Source organism: Acomys russatus, chromosome 25 (genome assembly GCF_903995435.1).
Source record: "Acomys russatus chromosome 25, mAcoRus1.1, whole genome shotgun sequence".
NCBI classification, from domain to species: domain Eukaryota; kingdom Metazoa; phylum Chordata; class Mammalia; order Rodentia; family Muridae; genus Acomys; species Acomys russatus.
The window spans coordinates 17278606-17302024 of NC_067161.1; the positions used below are offsets into that span (position 1 = coordinate 17278606).

General features: G+C 45.6%; 2 protein-coding genes across 2 annotated transcripts in view; both read right to left on the minus strand.

Annotated features, from left to right (window-relative positions):
• The window catches only part of Dock2 (dedicator of cytokinesis 2), a 403715-nt gene extending 380964 nt beyond the window's left edge, over positions 1-22751 (minus strand). The window contains exon 1 of the mRNA XM_051167750.1: positions 22626-22751. Within this exon, the coding sequence (XP_051023707.1) occupies positions 22626-22668 (43 nt within the window). The 5' untranslated portion in view covers positions 22669-22751. The remainder of the gene's footprint in view (positions 1-22625) is intronic.
• On the minus strand, positions 12260-12604 carry LOC127208336 (ATP synthase subunit g, mitochondrial-like). Its single transcript, XM_051167748.1, has one exon. It carries the CDS (start codon positions 12602-12604, stop codon positions 12287-12289), a length of 318 nt encoding a protein of 105 aa, XP_051023705.1. The 3' UTR covers positions 12260-12286.
• Positions 22752-23419: the final 668 nt, after the last annotated feature.

Sequence of the window (23419 nt, forward strand, 5' to 3'; positions counted from 1 at the left end):
CGCAGCACAGAAAAAAAAAATGCAAAAAGCACCAAAGTCACATTCATTCCCATCCAAACTGTTAGTGCTGAGGGGAGGGGCAGGAGTTGTCAGAGGTTCCTCCAGTCACTTGGACCATGAGATGGCCATGCCATTGCAGGGGAGGGGCAGGCCAGGCAGAGTCATTGGGTTCTCCTTTCCACATGGCAGTGGCAGTCTTGATGATGGCTGCCTGAGTCTCAGATGCAGATTCCCAGAGCTATAAACAGCACAAGGATTTTTTTTTCTCAAAAAAAGTTTTGATGTGTGTGTGTGTGTGTGTGTGTGTGTGTATGTTATATCTTGCTTACTGTTATATCGATAGCTCAGCACACTCCCAGAAGTAACTCAACAGAGACCAATCTCAAAAACATGAAAGACAAACCAACTACCTTCACCCACCAAGGCAAAGACTTCAACAACAACAACAACAACAACAACAACAACAACAACGTCTTCCGCAAACCCTAGGAATTCAGGATTAGGTCTGAAGTACTTCCAAGAATCATGGCTTTGAAAAACACACAACTACATCAAGGAATTTCAAAGGCTGTACTAGAATGCTGGCCGGAGTGGGGGTGGGGAATGTAAGGAAACCCTGGACCCTCAACATTATGAATCTCAGTAGCCCTGCAGGCAGGAAGTCTGGCTGAGCTGTTGCAAAGGCCTGAGTAAACACTGAAGGGATGCCAGCTCACAAGTCACCTGCACAGACCAGACTTTTCCCCTTCCTTTGGACTCCGGGTACTTAGCGTCTCCAATGACTACACTCAACAAACAACATAGCCTTCATAAAAATAGTTCTATAAAGCTACTAACCATCCAAACACTACTACCCATGTCAAGCAATGACGGTAGGATCCGGCCAAGGAGGAGGGCATGCCGCACATAGCTACCACATTATAATACTATTCAAAATGTCTACTTTTCAATTCAAAATTATGAGTATATTAAGAAGGAAAAAAGGTATAGCCAGTTCATGGGAATGAATAAATTAAGAGAAAATTGGGCAAGAGAGATGGCAAATATTGGACTTAGGAGATGAAGGGTTAAGTCAACTGTCTTGCATATTTAAAGAGCTAAAGGAAAGTGGTATGGAAAGCAAAGAATGATGATGACTCTGAAGTAAAGAATATCACTGATGACAGAAGTTATAAAAATGGAGCTGGGTGTGGCAGTGAAGCAACTACAATGCCAGCACTCAGACACTGAAGCAGGAGGGGCATAGATTTGAATGTGGTTTCATAGTAGGACCTTAACTCAATACACACACACACACACACACACACACACACACACACACAGAGGATTCAAATAGAAACTCTGTATAGAGACAACAATAGCATACACATGGGGGAAAAAATCATCAAAGAATTTCAATGGCAGAGTTGAGAGGGTGGGAAAAAAAAAAAAACAGTTATCTTGAAGACAGGGCAGCTGAGAGCAAACCAGCCCAAGATGATAATGTACCAAGAGAAAATGGCAAACAAAGTGAACAGATTGTAAATTTGTGTGCTGCAGCCAAACACATAGACATTCCCATAATGGGAGCTCCGGAGGGAGAGAAGAGAGAAAAACATGCAGAAAAAAGTTTGAAAAAATAATGGCCAGAAACCACCCAACTTTAACAGAAGACTGGAGTCTCCATAGCGAGGGGTGTGATGAAATGGAGGCAGGATAAACTCAAAGCTTTGCACACTGAGACTCAGTTAAGTCCAACTGCTTCAGACCAAGATGAACGAAGGATTTTAAAGAGCAGCAAAGAAGTCACTCTGTACAAAGGGACTTATTGAGATAATATGGGGTTTCCCTTTAGAAATCATGAAGGTAATTAGAAGAATTGAAGGGGGAAAAACTACAAATGAGCAATTTCATAACTCATAAGATTTCCCTTTCAAAATGAAGAGAAAATCAAGAAATGAACAAAGTTGATTTTAAAAAATGAAAACCATGGCTAATAGATCATATCACAGTCTCAATGAATTACTGTGATGGATGCCTAATGTGTAGAATACATACAAATGAATAAAATAACAATTATGCATCTATGATACTGAGCACACAATACGAAGATGTGATGTTATGGGGCTGTGTAGGAGCAGATTGTAGCATGTTCTGTGGGAAAACAGTTAATGTTAGCTCTGACTAGATTGTTATAAACAAATGCAATTAATTATAAAGACCAAGTTAACCAATAGCCATTAACAAAACTTTAGGGGCTGGAGAGATGGCTCAGTAGTTAGGAGCACTGGCCGACTTTCCAGAGTACTCCAGTTTGATTCCCAGCTTCCACATGGCAACTCACAACCATCTATAACCCCATTTCCAAAGAAATCTAACACCCTCTTCTGGCCTCTCTAGGCACTGTATACATGTGGCATGCAAGCAAAATATCCATACACATGAAAAATAAAAATGAATAATATAAAAAATTAAATAACTTTAAAAATATTAAAGATGGTAAACCAGATTTGAAAATTTAAGTATAGACAAGTACAAAAGAGACAAATGAGAACAAAGCATAAAGATACACATGTGTGAACATGGAATAATAAAACCCACGTTAAAGCATGAATGACAAAAGGACAAACAATTAAATATAAAACAAAGGTGTAATGGAAAACTGAGCAACAGGAAAAAAATGTAAAACACATGGAAAGCCAACATCCACATAAAAAAGGAAAATATTTCCTTACTAACATTTACTGTAAAATGTTCATGGAGATTAAACCGTGCTGTCAAACAGCAGAGGTTGTTGGTACTGGAGAGAAGGCTCATCAGATAAGAGCACATAGAACTCTATCAGAGATCAGCTCTGAGAACCTACTTAGAGAGGTTCACATATATATAACTTTAGCTCCAGGGGACCCAGCTCTCTCTTTTGGCCTCTAAGGGCATTGCACACACACACACACACACACACACACACACACACACACACACACACCCCACCACCACCACCACCACCACCACCACCATCACCACCATACACACACAATTCATTTTTTTCATTTTTTTAAAGGGAAGAGGTGGCCCACAACATTAAAAAAAAAACCCAACCCAATTACATGTTTTCCCCCCAGAAATTTGCTTTAGGTATACAAGTAGGTTTGGTTAAAACAGGATGGGGGAAATGTCCCATACACACAGGAAGCAAGGGAGGTGAGGATGATGGTAGGTATACCAATATTAGGCAAATAGACTTCAAGTGAAATTTAATAGATGAGGTAAAAGAACATTTTATCCTGGCAAAGGGTCCACACACTAAGCAGGTGCAGTTACAAACATACATATACTCCAATAGAACAGTGGAGTATATTAGCAAACATTGACCCAATTAAAGAGACAGGCAGTTCTACAACCGTAGTTAAAGATCTCATTAGCCTGCTATTAGCGAAGGGTAGAAAAATTAGGCACCAAGTCAAGAAGGAAACAGAAGAATTGACTAATACCACAAACAACTGGATGTAACCAACATCTGCAAAACCCTGCCGTCGAGAGCAGCAGATTTCATATTCTCAAGGTGCATGGACATTCTGCAGTGCAGAGCCTGAGTCAGGCCACACAGCAAGTCTCTGTGAGTTACAATGAGGAAAATCATGACAAGTGTCTTCTGTGACCGTAGAGAAATAAAGCTAGAACCCCATAGCAGAATAAAAATTTGATTGGAAAAAAATTACAAATGAGTGCAAAAACCACAAGCAAAACCAAAACGGCTTGCAAACTCACAAGAAAAATCAGGAAATATTTTCAGACAAGTTAAAATGAAAATACAACCTACCAAAGCGTGATTAGAAAAGTTCATAGCTATAAATATCTGCCTTGAAGCACAATATAGTCCTCAAAGCACCTATATCTCTACTTTTTAAACAACTAATAAAAGAAAAGCAAAATAAACTCAAAGATAAAAGAAAGAAAATAGTACCAATTGAGGGCAACGAGAAGTGGACAGGAGGACAGAATTCATCAAAGGCACAACAGAAGCAGAATTTGTTTCTTAGAAGTGATAAAAAAAAATAGGTAGATGAACTAAAAATAGAAGAGGCTTTGTGTTACTAAAGTGAGAAGTGAAGGTGGGGACATTGCTGCCCGCGTTTCAGAAAGGAAGGGATTATAAGCAAATGGTTCTGTAGCTACTGCTTCCCCTACTGCCCCTTATAGTGAACTCGATCAAAAACAATGCTTTTCATAAGAGAAGGCTTTCAAAACTTGTACATCCAGAAAATGGATTCCCTAGATGAAATGGATGCATTCCGAGAAACAAACTACCAAAATTTGACTCATGAAAAAACATAAATTCAGTTATCTAAAACCTCCAAAATGGCCCATGGAGACAGCTCAGTTAGTAAAGTGCCCAGGGAGCAAGCGTGAGGACCTAAATTTGCATCTCACTATCACACCAACAGGTGTATCCTTCCTGGATGGTGGTTATTGTAGAATGCAGGGTCACCATTAAGTGAGACCATCCCCAAGCAGCCTGTAAAGTACCATCAGACACTGTGAGAGCCAGACAGCAGGGAAGAAGCTTCCAGCTCAGTTCCAACATGCCTTCTCTATGTTCTGCAAACAACAGGGCCTTACTATCTGGCTCTGTGAGCAACCAAGAGAGCAGCATTGAACTGTGTCATTAGGGGACCTCTGGGACCTCCCTGGTCATCATCTCATAGGGCTCCAGGCCACGCTTGGCACTGGGAGTTTTGCTTAATAACCTATGACTTCTGGGAGCAATGCTATCCACCCTTGTGGAGTAACTCTGGTTACCAAGCTTCTTTAAAAATTATATTTTTAATTAGCCTACAAAGTCCTGAGCTTCCGTGTGTCCTTTTCATGCATCCTTCATTTTTATTGACCCCCCCTCCATCTTTTCTTCCTCCCCATACCTGTATTAACCTCTCCACCCACAAATTCTCCATCTGTATACTTTAATATTACATATTTTCTATGGTCTTACCGCCCTTCATAACATTTCCCCTCCCTCTTCTGGAACATTTCTGGCTTTCTGATTGCTACAAATGGTACAACTTACACACATAAACCTAAAGATTAAAAACTAGAATCCACATTTGAGACAAATGGAGGAGGGCTGTAACTGTATATCTGGGCCTGGACTCTTCACCCAGTACAAATTTCCAGCTGCAATAATTTTCCCTGAAATTGATGAAGTCCAATTTTCCTTTCTTCCTTCCTCCATCTTTCTCTTCCTTCCTTTCTTTCTTTTTTTTTTTTTTTTTTTTTTTTTGTTTTTTTTTTTTTTTTTTTTTTTTTCTTTCTTTCTTTTAAAGACGGTTTCTCTGTGCAGCCCTGGCTGTCCTGGAATTCTCTATGTAGACAAGGCTGTCTTTGAACTTACTGAAATCCACCTGCCTCTGCATCCTGAATGCTGAGATTAAAGGCATGCACCACCACTGTCCTGCTACCTTTCCACTTTTTAAAAATAACAGATGTTTTTTGTTATATTTCTTGGTGGGGCTTGTGATAAAATGTCATGACTGAAGCAACTTATAGCAGAAAGCACTTAGCTGGGGGCTTGCTTATCGTTTCAGATGGTCAGTCCATGATCTTCATGGTGGAAAACATGGTGTCAGGCAAGCGTGCTACTGGAGCAGTAGCTCAGAGTTACATCTTGACCCACAGGCAGAAGATAGAGTGAATGAGACTGGTCCCAGCATGGGGTTTTGAAACCTCAAAGCCCACACTCAGTGACACATCTCCTCCAACAAGGCCACACTTTCTAATCCTTCCTAAACAGTCTACCAACTCAAATGGAGCCAAACATTTACATAGATGAGCATATGGAGTCATTCTCATTCAAGCCACCACATCATATATCCCTGCTTGAGTTCCTGTCCTGACTTCCTGTGGTGAGGAAGTGTTGTGGAAAGTGTCAGCCAAATAAACCCTTTCTCTCCAACTTGCTGTTTGGTCATGGCATTTCATCGCAGCAACGGAAACCCTACCTAAGACAGGAAGCGAGTGAGTAAATGACACTTTACACAGGTTGTTTAAATTCCTGGAGGGGAAACTGGTGTGTAACCAGGCCTCACGTACTTGGCATCGTGAGCTGATAATAATCCTGACAAGATCCGGAGTTCATCAGACATGTGCCTTGTACCAGACTCTATGAAGCTCTCTCCTCTTATGCACTGACCCATTTAATCTGCCCAGTGATGCTTCCGAGCAGGAAGAATCGTGTCCATATGTCAAATGAGGAACAGAGAGGTTTGTAGTTGCGTCACGTGGAGCCTGAGCTGGGAGTACATTGCACCATGCTTGACCCTGAGCACATCCTGAGTGAAGCAGCACGGGGCTTTGTGCGGATTCTTCCCCTCTCCTTTCCCTCTTTCCCACTTCACTACCGTACCTCTATAACACATGCCCCCCCCCCACACACATCAAAGAGGGCTCAGTGACGCGGAAAGATGCCAACTCTGGCGTGAGGCGCGGTGTGGCCTTGGGTGAGTCACTCTACCTCTCTGGGTCTCATTTTCTTACAAGGCGTGTGCTAATGCTGTCCATCAGACGATGTTAGGAGGATCCTGAGTGGGGCCCAGTACAAAGTGTGTCCTATGGCCCCAGCCTCCCTGTGAGAGTGTTCTCAGGGCTGGAAAGTCCCTGAGAGGCAATGAAGCTTAGAGAGCTTAAGGCAGGGTCTCAGACCCCAGCTCAAGAGGACGGTCCTGTTCTCCCCTGGCTCTAGCCTCAACCACAAGGCTACAGGGTGCCAGTCTCAGTTTGTACACTGCACAAGGCCAGGAGAGCAGTGAAACTGGCTGGCTGATGTCTGTCTGGCTGTGTGTGTGTGTGTGTGTGTGTGTGTGTGTGTGTGTGTGTGTACACACTTGTCTTTTTGTAATCCATACAGCCTGCTTAAAAGGAGACTCCCTCTTTCTGGGCTTCAGAAGCTCCAGCACCCCTTGAAGGACAGTAGGATGCCCTCTCTGGACTCAGGCCTGTCTATAGCTGATCTTTGGACCCCAGCTACACTTGAACAGAGGCACTCAGATGAGCAAGCAAACTGTGAGTTGCTAGCTCTTACTAACCACTTCTGAGGCTTCCTGCTTCCTCTAAAGTAACCTACAGACTAAGGCCACACCCAGCCCCTTTTCTTACAAGACAGCCAGTCACAACTCCAGATGAGCAAATGATGTAGCCACACACCATCTGCAATGTAAAACCTCCCCTTGATACACCTGTGAGTGCGTTTCTCACACGTTTCCCGGTATGCAGTCTCAGTTACCCATGAATCCGTGTGGCCATCCTTGATCTCAATGAAGATGATTTTACTCTCTGTCAAAAAGATTCCTAAAAGATCCATCAAATGTCAATCATGAAAGGCTGGACTGGTAGGAGTACAGCCACAGTAAGGGCTCAATCAATGTGTGCCACGTTTCTTTTAAGCCGTATTACAAGATCTCCAAATGCCAGCTATATCTCACCACTAATTCCTTCCCAGCTTCGTGTCACCTTTAACTCCACTTCCCAGCAGTGTGCAGTCAGTGGCACAGAGGGTCACCATTGAGTGAAGTTAATCCTTTGTCTAAGAACAAGTCTGGAGAGAGCCCTGGGGACCTCAGAGGCTTCTCTTCTGCATAATCAAGCTATTTCTCCACCTCCTCCACACATGGCCTGGCTTACAGTCCTCTTCCCATCCTCACTGCTGGCGTTTGGACACTTGCCAGTGTGCTAGTGTCCTTGCTAAACAGGCTCTGCACTGACCTGTGCTCCTCCAACCCAGAGCTGGGCCTTGGGACTTGGCCTTGGAGCTGCCGTTGGGGGAGAGGGGCTGCAGGAGCAACTGCGGTTTCCACAGAAGGAAACCACCCAGATGGGGGTTGCCTATGCAGCAAATCAGGTCAGTGCACAGGCACTTAGAGGGCGGGCTATGCTGAGTTTTGCACCGGCTCCTGTGGCCTTTATCCAGGGCCCTTTTTCTCACACTCTTCCCTCTCACACCAGGCAAGAACTTTCAAATCTGTCAGCTTAAGATATCTCAGAGCTGGGCCTCCAGGGATATGTATACATCTGTCCCAAGGACTCACTGGTCGTAAATAAGAAAGTAACTGATGCTGCAGAGATGCCCACCCTCCCTTTAACTTGAGGACCTCTCTTCTCAAAGCTCCGTTTGGCAAGGGAAAACAGATAAAGGAAGTGACTCGGCTCACCGGTACCTGCTTCAGCTCAGTTTTCAAAATCACTGACAGGAAATTCCAGGGCAGAATGCCACCCTGCACTGAGTGATACTGCTTATGTCTGACCCTCTGTTTGCTTCTGGCCAGGCTAAGGAAGGGTTTGCTTGTTCCCACTCTAAGAGGCACAGCCACTACATTGTGTGCAATGGAAAAGGAGCAGATCATCTGGAACAGGAGCTGGCAGGGTGTGGCTTGATGGGTAAAGGCTCTTACTGCCAAACCTGAGTAGTGCCATCCCCAGGACCTACATAGTAAGACGAAAGGTCCTCCAACCTCTACAGTAGAGCCTTGACATTCTTACACATACAATAAACAAATAAACAAACATGAGGCGGGCAATGAACACTTCCTGAACAAGAGCCACTGATATCATGGCCACTGACATAGGCAAGTGGGGGAGTTTACCCATAGCCTTGGTCCTCAGCCATCTTACATCCAACATCCCATTCTAGCCTCCTCACTGCAGATGTTCCCTCTCCCCCATCTCAGGTGTCTAGCCACACACAGACAACTTGAAGATCTCCTACATCAAAGGCTACACCCAGGACCACCAGCAGCAAAAAAAAAAAAAAAAAAAAAAAAAAAGTCAAGGAGAGGCTATGAAGGCGCTGTCCTCACAGTCAAGGACTGGAGCCACCTGAGGCCACAGATCCCCAGCAAGGACTCACATAGAAATCCCAAACTGGTAATCCTCAAAATCGCTGTGGTAAAGGTTGGGTGGGATAGCTATCAACCCCACTGGGTCTGTACCAGTTCTACCTGAAGATACTACAGTATTCTACACTCACCAAGAATCCAAATCTAGGTGATGGAGGCTCAGTGGCTAAGAGTACTGATTGTCTCCCTCCCCTGTGCACCCCCAGGACCTAGGCTGAATTCCCATGATCATCTGTAAGTCCAATTCCAGAGGGTCCGACGCCCTCTTCTGGCCTTGTCACACCAAGCATGCAGGTAGTGAACAGACACACATGCGGACAAAACACTCATACACATGAAAAATATAATCGAAGTCTAGAGAAATAAGGTAAATTCGAATGCCACTGTGATATCCCTCTGGCTCACAGATATAATAAATGTCCTATCTCTACATCGTGTAAATGTTAGGAAATCAGTATCTTTCCCTTTGTTGATAGGTGAGGAAACTGAGTCATACTTACCTACCAGAAAGTAAGCTAGATATATTGGAAGGCAGACAAACAGACGATCCAGATGTCAAATTCTAGCCACAGCACACAGTTTTCCAAGCAAATTGTGTGACATTTACTGGGTACTTGCCATAGGCCAAGCACAGACACTGTGATTTCCTTAAGGGACAGTCACAGGAGCATCCCCCATGTGTGCCAGCTACTGTTCTGAGAACCCAGGTTGCAGTGAGAGAGAAGACAGGCAAAAAGCCTTCATTTACAGTTCATTTGATCTTCAGGTAACCTGCAAAGCGCAATCATCTACTGCCCCCATACACACACACACAGAGAGACAGACAGACAGACAGACAGAGACACAGAGAGAGAGAGAGAGAGAGAGAGAGAGAGAGAGAGACAGACAGACAGACAGACAGAGAGAGAGAGAGAGACAGAGAGAGAGAGAGAGAGAGAGAGAGAGAGAGAGAGAACCTCAAAGAGCACCTCAAGAACCGTACTAGGATGTCATTCAATGCAGAGCACCAGCTCAGTGAGTGATGTGTGAGGCCCTAGCCAAATGGGAGGGGAGGAGAGGTAGGATGGGCTGGGAGGGGAGGAAGGGAGAAGATGAGAGGGAAAAGGAAGGGAAGGAAGGATTTTTATGGCCATACAACTAGAAAGCTGTAGCTCGTGCTTTCTCGGCCTTCCTAGGGCTGGGATCTTTTAAAGCCCCTAACTATACAGTTGTTTTCTTTTCTTTTCTTTTTTCTTTTTTTTTCCCCTTTTTTTCTTTTTTCTTTTCAGTTCCTTGATATTTTATTTTATTTTTTGTCTATTTTTATTTTATTTTTTTTATTAATTTATTCTTGTTACATCTCAATGTTTATCTCATCCCTTGTATCCTCCTATTCTTCCCTCCTTCCCCTTTTCCCCTTATTCCCCTACCCTATGACTGTTCCTGAGGGGGATTACCTCCTCCTGTATATGCTCATAGGGTGGCAACCTGCTGTCCTAGTTGTTTTCATTGCTACTTCATAACCGTACTTTTGCTACTGTGATGAATTGTAATATAAATATCTGATATGCAGGACATCTGGCATGTGACTCCAAAAGGGTCACAGCCCATAGGTTGAAAAGCCACTGCTGTAGGAGGTAGATTTGAACTCAGCAGAAACCAAAGTCCTTGTTTCTCTGGCCAGCCCATCTTTGACATCATGTGTTACTCTAATATACTCTGGAATTGTGCATATCTTCTCCCTGCTCCAACCCCTACCCCTTGGCTCAGGGAGGCTGAGTTCCCATGCTAAGAATGCTTGGCCTACAGTCCGTGCTTTAGTGTTGACTGGGCTCTGCATGGATACCTGTTGAAGGGGTCAAATGAGAATGAAGACAAAAGACAATTGAGTCTCTTTTATTCCTTGAATGTCTTGATTGGTTCAAGAGAGGCTCACCCAACATAGCTGCCATCAAGGGTCCTGTGACCCTTCAGGATGGATCGGTACCTCATTTTGGGCTCTGACATTTGCTGACATGATTGAAAACAAAAGCTTGGGAGAGCTTCTCTGATGGAACAGAACCAATGGGCATCTCTCTAGTGTCAAGTGCAAGGCACTCAGTGACACGTACAAGCAGTGTGCTGAAGTCTGTGGGTGTGCTGCCGCCTCATCACCTGAGCAACTGCCTGATGAGGCACCAGAGAAGGTAGCTGTAAAGACAGCAGCAGAGACCAGCAGAGTTCCAAACAGATGGGAAGAAGGGAAAGAAGAAGAAGAAGAAGAAGAAGAAGAAGAAGAAGAAGAAGAAGAAGAAGAAGAAGAAGAAGAAGAAGAAGAAGCTGGAGGGAAGAGAAAGATGAGGGAGCAGAGGAACAAGAGGATGCTACAGACAGTTATAAAAGAATAGGAGAGGGGAGAAGTTCCTCCACCAGCCAGGAGACCTCAGAGGACCACTGGCCCAGCTCACCTCCACTAAATCTTCGCTATACAATTGCTAGTGGGTATAACTGCTATCTCTGATTTATTGATCAGGGAACTGAGGCAGTGTAAGCTGAAGCACAGAGGGACACTGAGAGGAAGGAGCCAGGCCAGGCTTTTTCTGCAGGCAGGTTGGCTTCAGAGGTTTGGCCTCCACCACTGCATACCCCGACTCACTCACAAAGATGGGCCTATCACCTGAGCTGCACCAGGAGCAACAGGGCCTGCCATCCCTTGGTAATGACAACCGCCCTGGGGCTGCACATCACTGTGTAGCCTTCAGTGAGCCAAAGTGATCCCACCCAGTGAACAGAAATCAGATTGGGATTCCAATTCTGAGTTTTCTACGCCAGAGGTCCTCAGCTGGGAACTATGTTTTGCCCTCTGGTGACATTTGTCTTTGCCATAACTGGGGTCCACATAGATGGCTGAATATACTTTCTAATGGGTAGAGGCCAGAGAAGCTGCTTAGCCACATGCTATGGTTTACACATGGGATAATCATGGACCACAATGGCTCACACATTGGACATGGGGCCTCAGTGTGGTAACACTAGGAAATGGTGGAACCTTCAAGAGGCTGGGATCAGTGGAAGCTGGTTAGGCTACTGGGGGCATTACTTTTGAAAATGGGACTTATTTATTGCCTCAGAGAATGTTGCTATAAAAAGAACTGCTTGGCCCCTTCACAGTCTCTGGCTCCCTATCTTTCTCATCTCCGCCCTCATCACTGTGGTTCATATGGTCCTGAAGTCCTCACCGGCTCCCAAGTAGACAAAGCCAAGAATCAGTCTCAGCTTTTCAGATACTAAAACTTCAACCTAAGCAAACTCCTTTCTTTTCTTTTCTTTTCATTTCTTTACTTTTCTTCCCCCCACCCCACCACCACCCAGCTAGTAATTTATTCAGATAGCAATCTCATTACACATGGTCCAAGAACACTCAAATAAGAACTCAAATAAAATCAGATGTTAAAAATTGGTCTTCAAGCACTGTAGCCAATGGTGCCATATTTGCCTATGATGTCTCCAATATAAAACCACATGCACACCTCAGTGACCACCAAACCATTCAGCACAGCTTCCTTAACTGTAAGCTGTTTGAAGGTTCCAGTTTTAGCACTTTGAATTATTTTTTTCACACTCTGAATAGCTGTAGGGATTTTATCAGGGGTTGAGGGGGGAGGGGAAACCAGCTCAACCTTCGCATACTGCCAAAATGTGGCCAATTGAGGCTTTGAGTAAGTCACAGCAGCAGTTACCAGTGCCAGAACCTTCTCTACGTTATAGATGAACTTGGCCATGGTCTAAAGTGTTCGAAGGCCCGTCTCCCCAAACCGCTGGCTGAATCCAAACCTCTTTTCTTTGTAAGTATTCTGCTTTGGGTATTTTGCTGCAGTGACAGAAAATGGACTGATACATCACTGTATAATTGAAGAGATGGCCCTACATCAAAGAATCATCTCAAACTCACAAAATCATCTGGACCAAGATGGGTAAATCCTGCTTAGAATAACGTGGACATTTCCCACAGCACAGGACACTCTTACACCGTGGAGTTAAAGAGGGATTACAATGAAACCAACCACATCAACCCCCTCCCCCAAAATCCAAAGCCTCTGGCAATCTGATGAATCCTAGAGCATAGAAGAGTAAATTGCGCTCATTCTCCTGCACCCTTTGAAATCTGGTTGAAGAGACACACATATGAGATACAAGAAGCTGTCTGAAGTCTTGTTTGTTTGTTTTGTTTTTTGAGACAGGGTTTCTCTGTGCAGCCTTGGCTGTCCTGGACTTGCTTTGTAGATCGGGCTGCCCTCAAACTCACAGAAGTCTGCCTGCCTCTGCCACCCTGAGTACTGGGATTACAGGAATGTGCCACCATGCCCAGATGCTGTCTGAACTCTTCGTGCCAAGCTGCCAGGCACAACGGCTGTGAGTTCTCAGAGGGCAAGAAAGGCCGGATGAGGGAAGTGAGACTAGAGCATGAGGGAGGAGCAGCGAGAGCAGAGAGGGCAAGGGGCAGAAGGAGAGAGGTAGGAGGGATGGAAAGGGCAGGGAGGTGGGGCCTGTCAGCTTGATGAGTGAGGGCACAGCAGGGCCAACTCAATGGCATTCCAGGGTGTGCAAACAAGCAGGATTGGCCCAGTGGCTAACTGTAAGGGCTCAACAACAGGAAAGATTTCCAGACCTGTGGTGCTCTCATAGTGGATAGCCTCTCGGAAGGAAAGGGGTGGGGTGAGAAGATGGAGGCCAGATGGAGTAACTCAGTCCATCTGAGCCTTGTGAGACCCAGAGGTGGGAAAAATTCAAATTCTACCTCCCTGGTCCCTCCCTTATTTACTCCTCCATTTATCTATGCATCCATCTGTCCACCCATGTACTCATCCACCCATTCATCCTTCCATCCAACCAATAACAATTAAAGAAGCATCTTACATAATGACATCAGATAGAGAGTCAGTCTAGACATGTTGGAGCTCACAGTCTATGAAGGGTCCTAGGCAACTCAATAGAAAACTGCAGCAAAGCATGCTGGGGGTGATAGCAGGAGTCATGGTAATAGGAAGCAAGGGGTTTTCCGGCCCCAACCTGAGAAACAGGAGGTTAATAGTAACTGTGGTGCTATTTGGCATCACATGTAGAGATTTACTACTGCGCTGCATCCCCCAAAAACAGGGCTGCTGTATCTGCTGTTCATTCCCAACAGAAGCTCATGGGGCTGAACTGATCTGAATAGGGGGAAAAAGCAAAACAAAAACAAAAACATTTTTCTGACTCTTGGCAGCTCCTGAGACCAAGAATTCATACTCTGGAACACAGAGCCTTGGGTACATCCATTATGGCAGTTTGCAGAGTGGTTTCTGCACACACTTTATCAGGAACCTTAACTAGCTTCCAGAGATGGGAATGGCTGAATCCTAACACAGGTGGTACATGGGTATGCCTTCTGGAAAGATGGGCCTGCAGCTTCTGCTGGGCTCTCAAGGAAACCCACTGTTAAACAATTAGATTCTCTGCCCTCCTATGTTCCTATCACTTTTGGCGTGGATGGACTCCCCAAGACTTGGTGGGAATGAACCCCCAGTGGAGCTCTGCCCTTAGAGAGTGGACCGCCTACTGGGAAAGGCAATGTGAACTTACTAATTCAGAGACAATGTGTTCCCCGACCCAAGCCATGGGTTGGAAATGTAATTCCCAAATTGTTGTATTAGGATTAGATGACATCATGGGGGTAGATGCCAAGGTGACATGAATTAGTTTAAAAGAAAGAAGAGTTGAGTTAGTGCATGCACTCTACATCACCATGTGGTACCCTCCACCACATTAATAAGCAGATGCTGAGAAGATGCCTGTGCCAAGTTTTCAGACTTTCCAGCCTCCAAAAACATGAGTTAAGTCAACTTCTATTCTTAAACAATTACCCACTCTGTGATGTTCCATTATAGCAATAGAAAGTGGACCACGGAGCAGGTGAAAAGTGACAAAACAGTAGGGCTGAGGTGTGATTTAAAAAGAACCTAAAATGGGCTAGAATCCTTTATCCATCTCAGGTTTCTCACCTCCTCCCTGGTTACTGGTGAGGTTTGGACACAGAAACACAAAGCATTCTAAATGCACAATGCTGCGAAAGGGTGAGGCCGTTTAGAATGAGGCTGGTGAGAACTTAGGTCAAGAATGAATAGAGAAATCTTACATGCTGTTCTGGCTTTTCCAAGCTGTTCCTTAGGATCATCCCAGACTCCTCTCTGTCTCTCATACCCATGTCTAACGCATGAGGAAAACCCAAACCCACTTGCCCCACCTATACTACCTATGTTCAGAAGTGAGGCCCATGTCAGCACAGTTAGGGCCACCTTCAAGTGTGAGGCACTGCCGAGACATATCTAGCTCACTGCAGCAGCTGTCTTACCAGCCTCTCTGCTAAGACACTTAGCTCCCTTTTTCACTTCCCATGAAACTGCAGCATTTCTCTATTGTGCCTTAACCCCTGAAATACCTCACCGCACCTTTCCATCAAGAATAAAGTCTCCATGATACCCAGAAGTCATTACTCCCTATGACCAGCTCCCACAGAACCCATTCTTACACTTCTACTGCTAATCCAGCCACTCTGGCCTGCTACACATCAGAGGGACTTCCTCCTTGAGTCATTATTTGCATTACATTTGCTTTACAGGCAGAATACTCTTCCCTTGCTGGACTTCCTTACTGCTGCAGCCTGTGAGGCAAGTATAAAAGCTCACTTGGCAGGTATGGTAGTTCCAGTAAAAATGGACCACAGCCCAGTTGGGAAGACTGTTTGGGAAGGATTAGCAAGTATGGCCCTGTTGGAGGAGGTGTGTCACTGCGGGTGGGCTTTGAGGTTTCAAAAGCCCACACCAATCCCTATTAGTGCTCTCCTCCCGCCCCTGCCCCCCAACTTGTGGATCAGGATGTAAGCTCCAGCACTGCCTGCCGCCAGTCTCCTGCCGTGCTCCCTGCTGTGATGATCTTGGATTCTAATTCTCTAGAACCGTGAGCCCCAAATTAAATTCTTTCTTCGATAAGTCAATTCGGTCATAGTGTCTCTTCAGAGCAATAGAAAAGTAACAGACGCCAGGCAAACGCTCAGCATTTGGCTGGAACCTGTGTTGCCACGCTGTAGTAGCTGATAATGCCTATCAGGGTGTCCTCAGGGTCTGCCCCACCACATGTCACCCTCCACCATGTTACAATGCAGCAAGAACCTCCGTCTCTTTTGCCATAGCCTTTGACCTAACAGGCCTGTGTTATCTGGCCTCTGAATTCTCCGAGCAGTTGCTGAAGAGAAACCTGTGACAGTATCCATCGATATGTCAGTCACAGCCCCCTCCTCTAGGCCCAGTTTCTGCCACTGTGAATTTAAGCCAGTGCAAAAGCCTGCAGCATCCTTGTTGGAGCAGAAAGACAAAGAATGCACTTCTCTAAGAACAAAATAGAGTAAACCTTCAGCAACTCCCCGGCTGCTGCCCAATTCACAGGAGGGAGGGAGGGAGTAAGTGCTTGTTAGTGGGAACATCTGAGGTGTCTCTACCCAGATTCCTCTACAGTCGGGTGACAACAACAACAAACATCACCCCCTATATCCTTAATATATGCTGCAGAACACAGACCGTGCCCGTGCACTATTGACGATAAGTGAGGAGAACATTATGGCACCACATCGTCTCAAAAGACAGGAAAACCATGAGGACACTGGACTTAGGAGAAAGCCAAACTTTGGAAAATGTACCTTTCACCAAAGCTTTTTCATACCTAGACATGATGGTTGGAGCCAAGCTGGGTTTTGTCTCCTGAGGTTCTCATATAGCCAGCAAGTGGGACAATCTCCTCACATGGACTCAATCAACCAACCCACAGGGTGTGTCTAAATGACCCCAACTTGCTGAAACATCACAAAAGAGAAGGCCAGGCACCAACGAATTAGCATGGGAAAGGAGCTGGGTTTTTAATGTGTGCATTTCTGTTGCACCAGACTAATATCTTGAGACAGGTCCAGAGATGTGGTTAGCCTCTCTTGCAAACACAGGCGTCCCAAGATGCCTCCAAACATCTTCTTTAGAATTCTGTTCCCATCGCTCAGTTGATCCATGTTAAGACTCTTCTCCACAAAATGCTCATCCCTGGCAAGTATGACTTCAACAGGACACAGCACAACTTCTAACTGTACACTTGTTGACTGGCCCACAAGATTTCTTTGTCTTCATTACTAGGAACCAATCATTCTAGTAGCCTGTGTGACTACCATGTTGCCAGGGACTTGGGAGACATCCAGCCAATATGCAAGATATAAGTAAAGACTGAACTAGTGAGTAAAGAAGAGTGGCCTGCTGCCTTGTCCACTCTGAAGGATCATTCACTCTGGTCATTAGGGTAGCATGCTGCATGCATGACTCCCATGTAGACAGCATGTTACCTTCAACAAACCTGCAGCTAGAAGAGAAACATGACAAGTCATGTGGCCCAGCTGTAGCTCTAGGAACCAGGCAGGGGCAGCACACTTAATAGAGTGCAGCCTGTACTTAGGTTGGCAGTGACTTGGGTGGTCTTTTTAAAAATCAAAATATTTATTAGAAAGCAGATCGATTCTTTTGCTGATTTGATTGATTTTCTGAAAGGGTTTTGTCTCTATAAAAATAGAGACTACAAAATAAATTCTTTGAATCGCTAAGTATGGTATTTAAGATACAACCATTTCTTGTGTTAGCATATGATTGGGTTTTGTTCTTTCATATATTTGTAAGTTAACATGTGATTATATTATGTCCCCCTTCTCTTTCTTCTCCAATACTCCCATGTACTGAGCCCGTTGTTCCCTCTCAAAATCATGACGTGTTTTCTGGGTGGTCACTTTGAAAAGCTGAAACAGGTCACTATTCTGGAACCCCAAAGTCATACAGATTTCAGGCAGGGGCCACGGTGGTGTGTTAGAGAGCATCAAAACTAAGGAAACGTGATGGGATCACTGGGCGTGGTGGCGCACGCCTTTAACCCCAGCACTTGGGAGGCAGAGGCAGGCAGATCTCTATGAGTTCGAGGCCAGCCTAGACTACAGAGCAAGTCCCAGGACAGCCAGAGCTGTTACACAGAGAAACCCTGTCTTGAAAAAACAACAAACAAACAAACAAAAAGGGAATTGATGAGGGTAGTCTGGGGAGCAGAGCTGGAGTATTTAGAGAGACTGGGATGCCAAGAGAGGAGGTGTTTCTTTTCAGAGATGCCCAAGTTCAGGCCTTTTGGGAGGCCTGTCTGCTGGACTTTTAGCAGTCTTTCTGCTAGATTTCCTGGAGTTCTGAGTGATTCCCTTGAGCCTTAAAATGCACCACTTGCCCACACACCACATGTATCTAATATGAACTATTTTAATGAATGTGGTCCTTCATTGAAAGGAGCCTAGCATACAAAAGCAAAAACAAACAAAACCCAAACACACACACACACACACACACACACACCCTCAAGCACAATCTAGCTCTGTCCAAGGTTCTGGGCTACAAGCATCTCCACATCCCTGAACTAAGAAGTAGTCAAGAACCTTTCTGTATTCTTCCCTCTGAGATATGGAGAAGTGTCCCTTCTCCACTTTTGCAGAGCCTCTTATTATTTGGATCTAGAGACAAAGAGGAGCTTTGGTGAATCATTCTTTATCTGAGAAAAATCAGGTAGTTCTACAACAGGACCACAAGACAGACTTCATTGAGTGAGCACTAGCCCAAGTCGGCCTCCATTAAAAGCCCGGGCATTCCTTTTATCCTGGTACATCTCTGAGACTTTACTTTCCCTTGTTGAGCTCCCATATAAGGACATGTTGAAAGCAGTCCTGAGCTATTAGCATGATATGCATCTAATCACTGTCTGCTCACTTTTCTCATGTTACTCTATCCATTGTATAAATTATAGGGTATCAGCCAAGATAGGGAGAGACAGAGAGACAGACAGTGAGGGGTGGAGAGAGAGAGAGAGAGAGAGAGAGAGAGAGAGAGAGAGAGGGAAGGAGGGAGGGAGGGAGGGAGAGGGAGAGGGAGAGGGAGAGGGAGAGAATTTCTTCCCCTTATGAGTGAGGGAGGCACCATACAAGTTTACCTAAGGGATCCACTTCAGAGCAAATATTTTTCTTTCATCATAACTCTCAATCTGAAGATTCCTGCGCTGAGGCCTCACTTACAGTCCCTGGCTACCATGGCAGAGACCACACATGATCTGTTATGGACTCGATTGTGTGTCCTTAAAACTTAAGGGCTAACGTTCCAATCCCTACTATTTTGAAACAGAATCATATCTGTAGTGAGCACTTTGAAGAGGTGAATAAATTAAAAAGAAGCCCTTAGGGTGAGGCCCTAACCCATTCTGACCAGTGTTTTTATGTGAAGACAGGGAGACACCAAATGTATGGATGCTGAGAGGGGCAACCATGTAAAAAAGGTTGTAAATGACCATCTGCCAGTCAACTAGAGTCCATAAAAAATAAAAGCCTGATCTTCCTGGTAGGATGATCTTGGGCTCTCAGCATCCAGAAACATTAGAAAATGAATGTTGTCATGTGAGCCCCTATTTTATTTACAATTCCATTGCCCCTCCCTTGTTTTCGGACGAAACTACTAAATATTAGCTGGGTACATGACTGAGTCTAATACAGACTACATTTCCCAGCTCTTCTTGCATGCAGGTTTGGTTGGTCATGTGATTAGTTTTAACCTATAGGCTATAAGGGGGAAATGTCAAGTACACCTTCAGATAAGTGCTCTTAAAGGGAAAGCCCATGCCTTCCACATTCCCTTTGTCAGTCTTGATGGCTGCAAAGAGGACCTGGTGGCTGGAGATTCCGCAGGTAGTCTGGCTCAAGAGGCAGAAAGTGCAATGCCAAGGAGGCAGCATGGGAGATATACCTCCCTCTCCTACCTACCTCTCCTCTCACAGCATTTCAGGATGGAGGCGGTGTCCAAGGGCAGCAAACTGTGTCTGGCAAATACTTGAGGGACACTAATGGAAATGAGTGTTATTCAATCAAGACCACCCTGGGGCCAATGATCTGTGGGTTTGGGGAACAGCAAAATGAATGTGTATTATTTCAACCAATCCACTATTTCAGAGGTTTCCGTTGACTCGTAGTCATATGTAAGGCCAACTGACGCCGTTTTCCCTTTCTGCCTCCTCCATCCATCCTTTCCCACACTTCTTCCAAGGAGAAGATCATCACTGGCCAATCTCACACAGCCAGGATTGAGATTGCAAATGTCAAAGGTCATGATAATTGTAAGTGGATTTCGCTTGGGCCAATTAGAGACGTACAGAATTATTACCCATTGCCATGCTAGTCTATGTCCAATCTTTACCCACGTCAAAACTGATTTTATTGGCTTCTTACAAGGGACACTCCTACTCAAAAGCTCCAGAACCACAGAAGGACACTGAGGTCCCCTTCTACTCTAACTGTAGGCAACCCCCTCTCCCAGGCTTTTCTCTACAAACATCTATTAAGACCAAACAGACTTCTTTCTTGATCCAATTACTATGCACAAGCTTTCCACTTTTACCCATGGCATCTGCCTTCAAGGGCCCTCCGGATACAGTGGAGATTACCTATAGTCCCTAAAGTCTGAGGGCAGTGAAATTTAAGAGACAGCTTTATTATCACTAAGTTACAGGTCTTCACCTGTAAAGTAGGAATAATAGCACATACACTCTCTCACACATAGATGTTCCAAAGTCAGAGGTGAGAATGGGTCTTGCAAACTTAAACCACTATGCTCTGACTAGGAGCAACTGTTCTGAAGTTGGCACTAGATGCTATTTTGTGTCTATCTTGATTCTGCAGTTGCTCAGTTTAAGGCTCATTTGATTTTGGCCAGAAGTACTACCAGGTGTTTTACAATTATCACTCCAGGTAGTCTCCAGAACAATACTATCAGGCTTGCATTATCATCACCATCATCATCATCATCAACAACAACAACGACAACAACCACCACAACAACATACCATCATCTCCACCTCCCTATAGATAAAGAAACAAGTCTAGATTTGAACTTAGGTCTGACTTCACAACCCAAACTTCTAACCTTCTTCAAACTCCTCAAGGCAGAGGCTATGTTCCTCTGATTTTGTAAGGGTGCTGCCTTGTTTGGGAAGCGTCTACTGCACCTCCTCTACCCCAGGCCTTCCTTGCAATGCTGATGGCTTCCTGTGTCAAGGCTGCAGCAGGAAGGGGGCGGAGGGGGGGGGGGGGGGGGGGGACAAACCTGGTAGGGATTGCCTGCAGCCCAGTGGACCTCAAGGTGGCCAAGAATACATCAGGTTCTGAAGATGAAGGGGCTTTAGCAAGAGACATCAGCACCTCTTTCATTGAGGCCACGGGAAGGACGGCTAATGACACCCATCCCGAAGAATGAATGAATCAGCTGGGAATGATGGCCCAGCTGTCTTAACTCCTCTCGCTACTCCAGCTTTTTGCCTTCTTCCGAGCTGCTATTCCCACCACCTCCGGTGTCCTTCACAACAGAATGCTACGAACTAGGGAAGTGTTAATACCTGACTCAGAGTGAGAAAAAGAAGGATACGTTCTAGATGTGGCTTCCATTTGGCCTGCACTAAACCATTGCCTTTTCTCACAGCAGATTGAAGAGCCCTTCCTTTCTGGCTACTTCTCCAGGCCAGCTTTCATGCCCCAGGACACAAGAGATCCTCCACCCACACCTCCTGCCCATTTCAGGGTCCCTCTGTTCATGTGTAGATGGCTAGCAGGGTACCCCAGCTGGAAGGGGCAGAGTTGAAGAAGCTTTGGGGTTTTAAAGGAGCCTTTATTGACTCTAGTTCAAACTTCCCATTGTACAGATGGAGAACCTGAGACCCTTTGCAGATGCGACCTGTCTGTTCTCAGTGGGGACCTTTTTATCTCAAAGTGCCAAATGCTGGCCTGTGAATGGATAGATCTGTGCCCCCAAAGTAACCATTCTCAAGCTGTGGCTCAGGAACAAACAAACACACACACACACACACACACACACACACACACCTACATCTATCACTCCCACCTCTGAGTTGCCTCAGGCCTGGCCTGTTGAGTTGTCTTCTCTTGGGTGGGGTCTGCCATCTGGTAGCGTGGAAATCCCCCAGTCAGCCTTTAAATTCTCACTTAGCATTGGGAGGATTGCATCACTGGTGCCACTTCGAGTCACAGTACCTGACACCTCCCTCCCCCCCCCCCCCCCAGACACCACTTCCGCTCCCAATTTGAAACAGAGGCTTCTGGGAGCTTAGATGGCTGAAGCTGATGAGGCTGTTTTCTCGGGTGATCCTCAGATAATCTGACAGGAACCATTTTCTCAAAAGCTCTAGTGAAGGACCCGTTGGCTTCAGCCCCGCTCCAAACTGGATGCTTGGGATTTTAGAGCAGATAGTTCAGGGGTCACCTGCCTCAAAACAAACCAGCAGGTGCTGCCACTTTGAAAATGGGAGAGGGAGCCATGGTGGCTTCCAGATAGGCCAATGGAGAGTGTCCATGTAATGCAAAGCCTGGCTGAATATCAAAAGGTCAACAGCCTTGCCTCATCTTGAGGATGCGTGAGCCAGCGCTTGAGGAGAGGCTGAAGGCAAGGATATGTGTTCTCTGCCCTCATTTTCTCCTTTAACCCAGCGACTGCAGCAGAGACAGAGAAGCGCTGTATGTATGCCAGACCGTACATTAGCGTGGTACGCCCTGTCCTCACCCATGCTGTAGGTCCCATCACATCTACCTGCTTCCCCCCCCCCCCCCCCCCCCCGCCCCCCCCCGCCTTGCACTGCAGACCCAGCGTCCACACCTACCCACTCCGTGCCGCTCCTTGTCAGTTTTGCGCCAGGGGGCCATGGCTAGCCCGGAGCCTTGAGAGCCTCCTGTTCTCTCGTAGAGAAGCTGGCTGTGGTGGCTAGGCGCCTTGCAGGGCCCCACTTCCTTCCTCTTTTTAAAGTCTCTCTCTCTCTCACTCTCTCTCTGAAGGTCCGCCTTCTCCTCATCTGTGTTCCTACTCTGTCCTCCCCCTTCTTCTCGAGCGGGGGTACACTATTTTGCCAAGGGTTGGAAGACTGCCAGCAAAACGTGAAGACCACCCTCAATTTGTCTCTTCCCCAGGCAACTGGCTACAAGCCGGACAGGTACTTAAGCCAAGCCAGACCACAAAACTTCTGAACCTCGTTAGTGACTAAGCATGAGTTTCGTGGGCTGATGATCTACGTTTCTCTGTTATTTGAATTTTTCATGTGGAAGACGGAGTACCACCCCTACAGGCATTTAGTAAGGATTAGAGAAGACCCTTATACACAGCGGGGGACATGCTAGAGATGCAGTCACTTTAGTTAGCATCCTTCCTGTGACATGGACCCAAAGGAGAATCTAATGAGAGTCCAGGAGTCTCCCCTCTAACACTATTCGAACGCACGACTGGCCAACAGCCAGGAGGTCAAGGGCACCCTCACCACCAGCAAGAATGGGCTAGGGAAGAGGCAGCCAGGGGGGGGCTCAGACAGACATTTCCCCCACAAAACCTGAATTTTGCTCTTGGAATAGATTCTATCGGAAAAGGAAAATATCTCTCAGGGTTTTAGTAATTGTGATCTAAGTC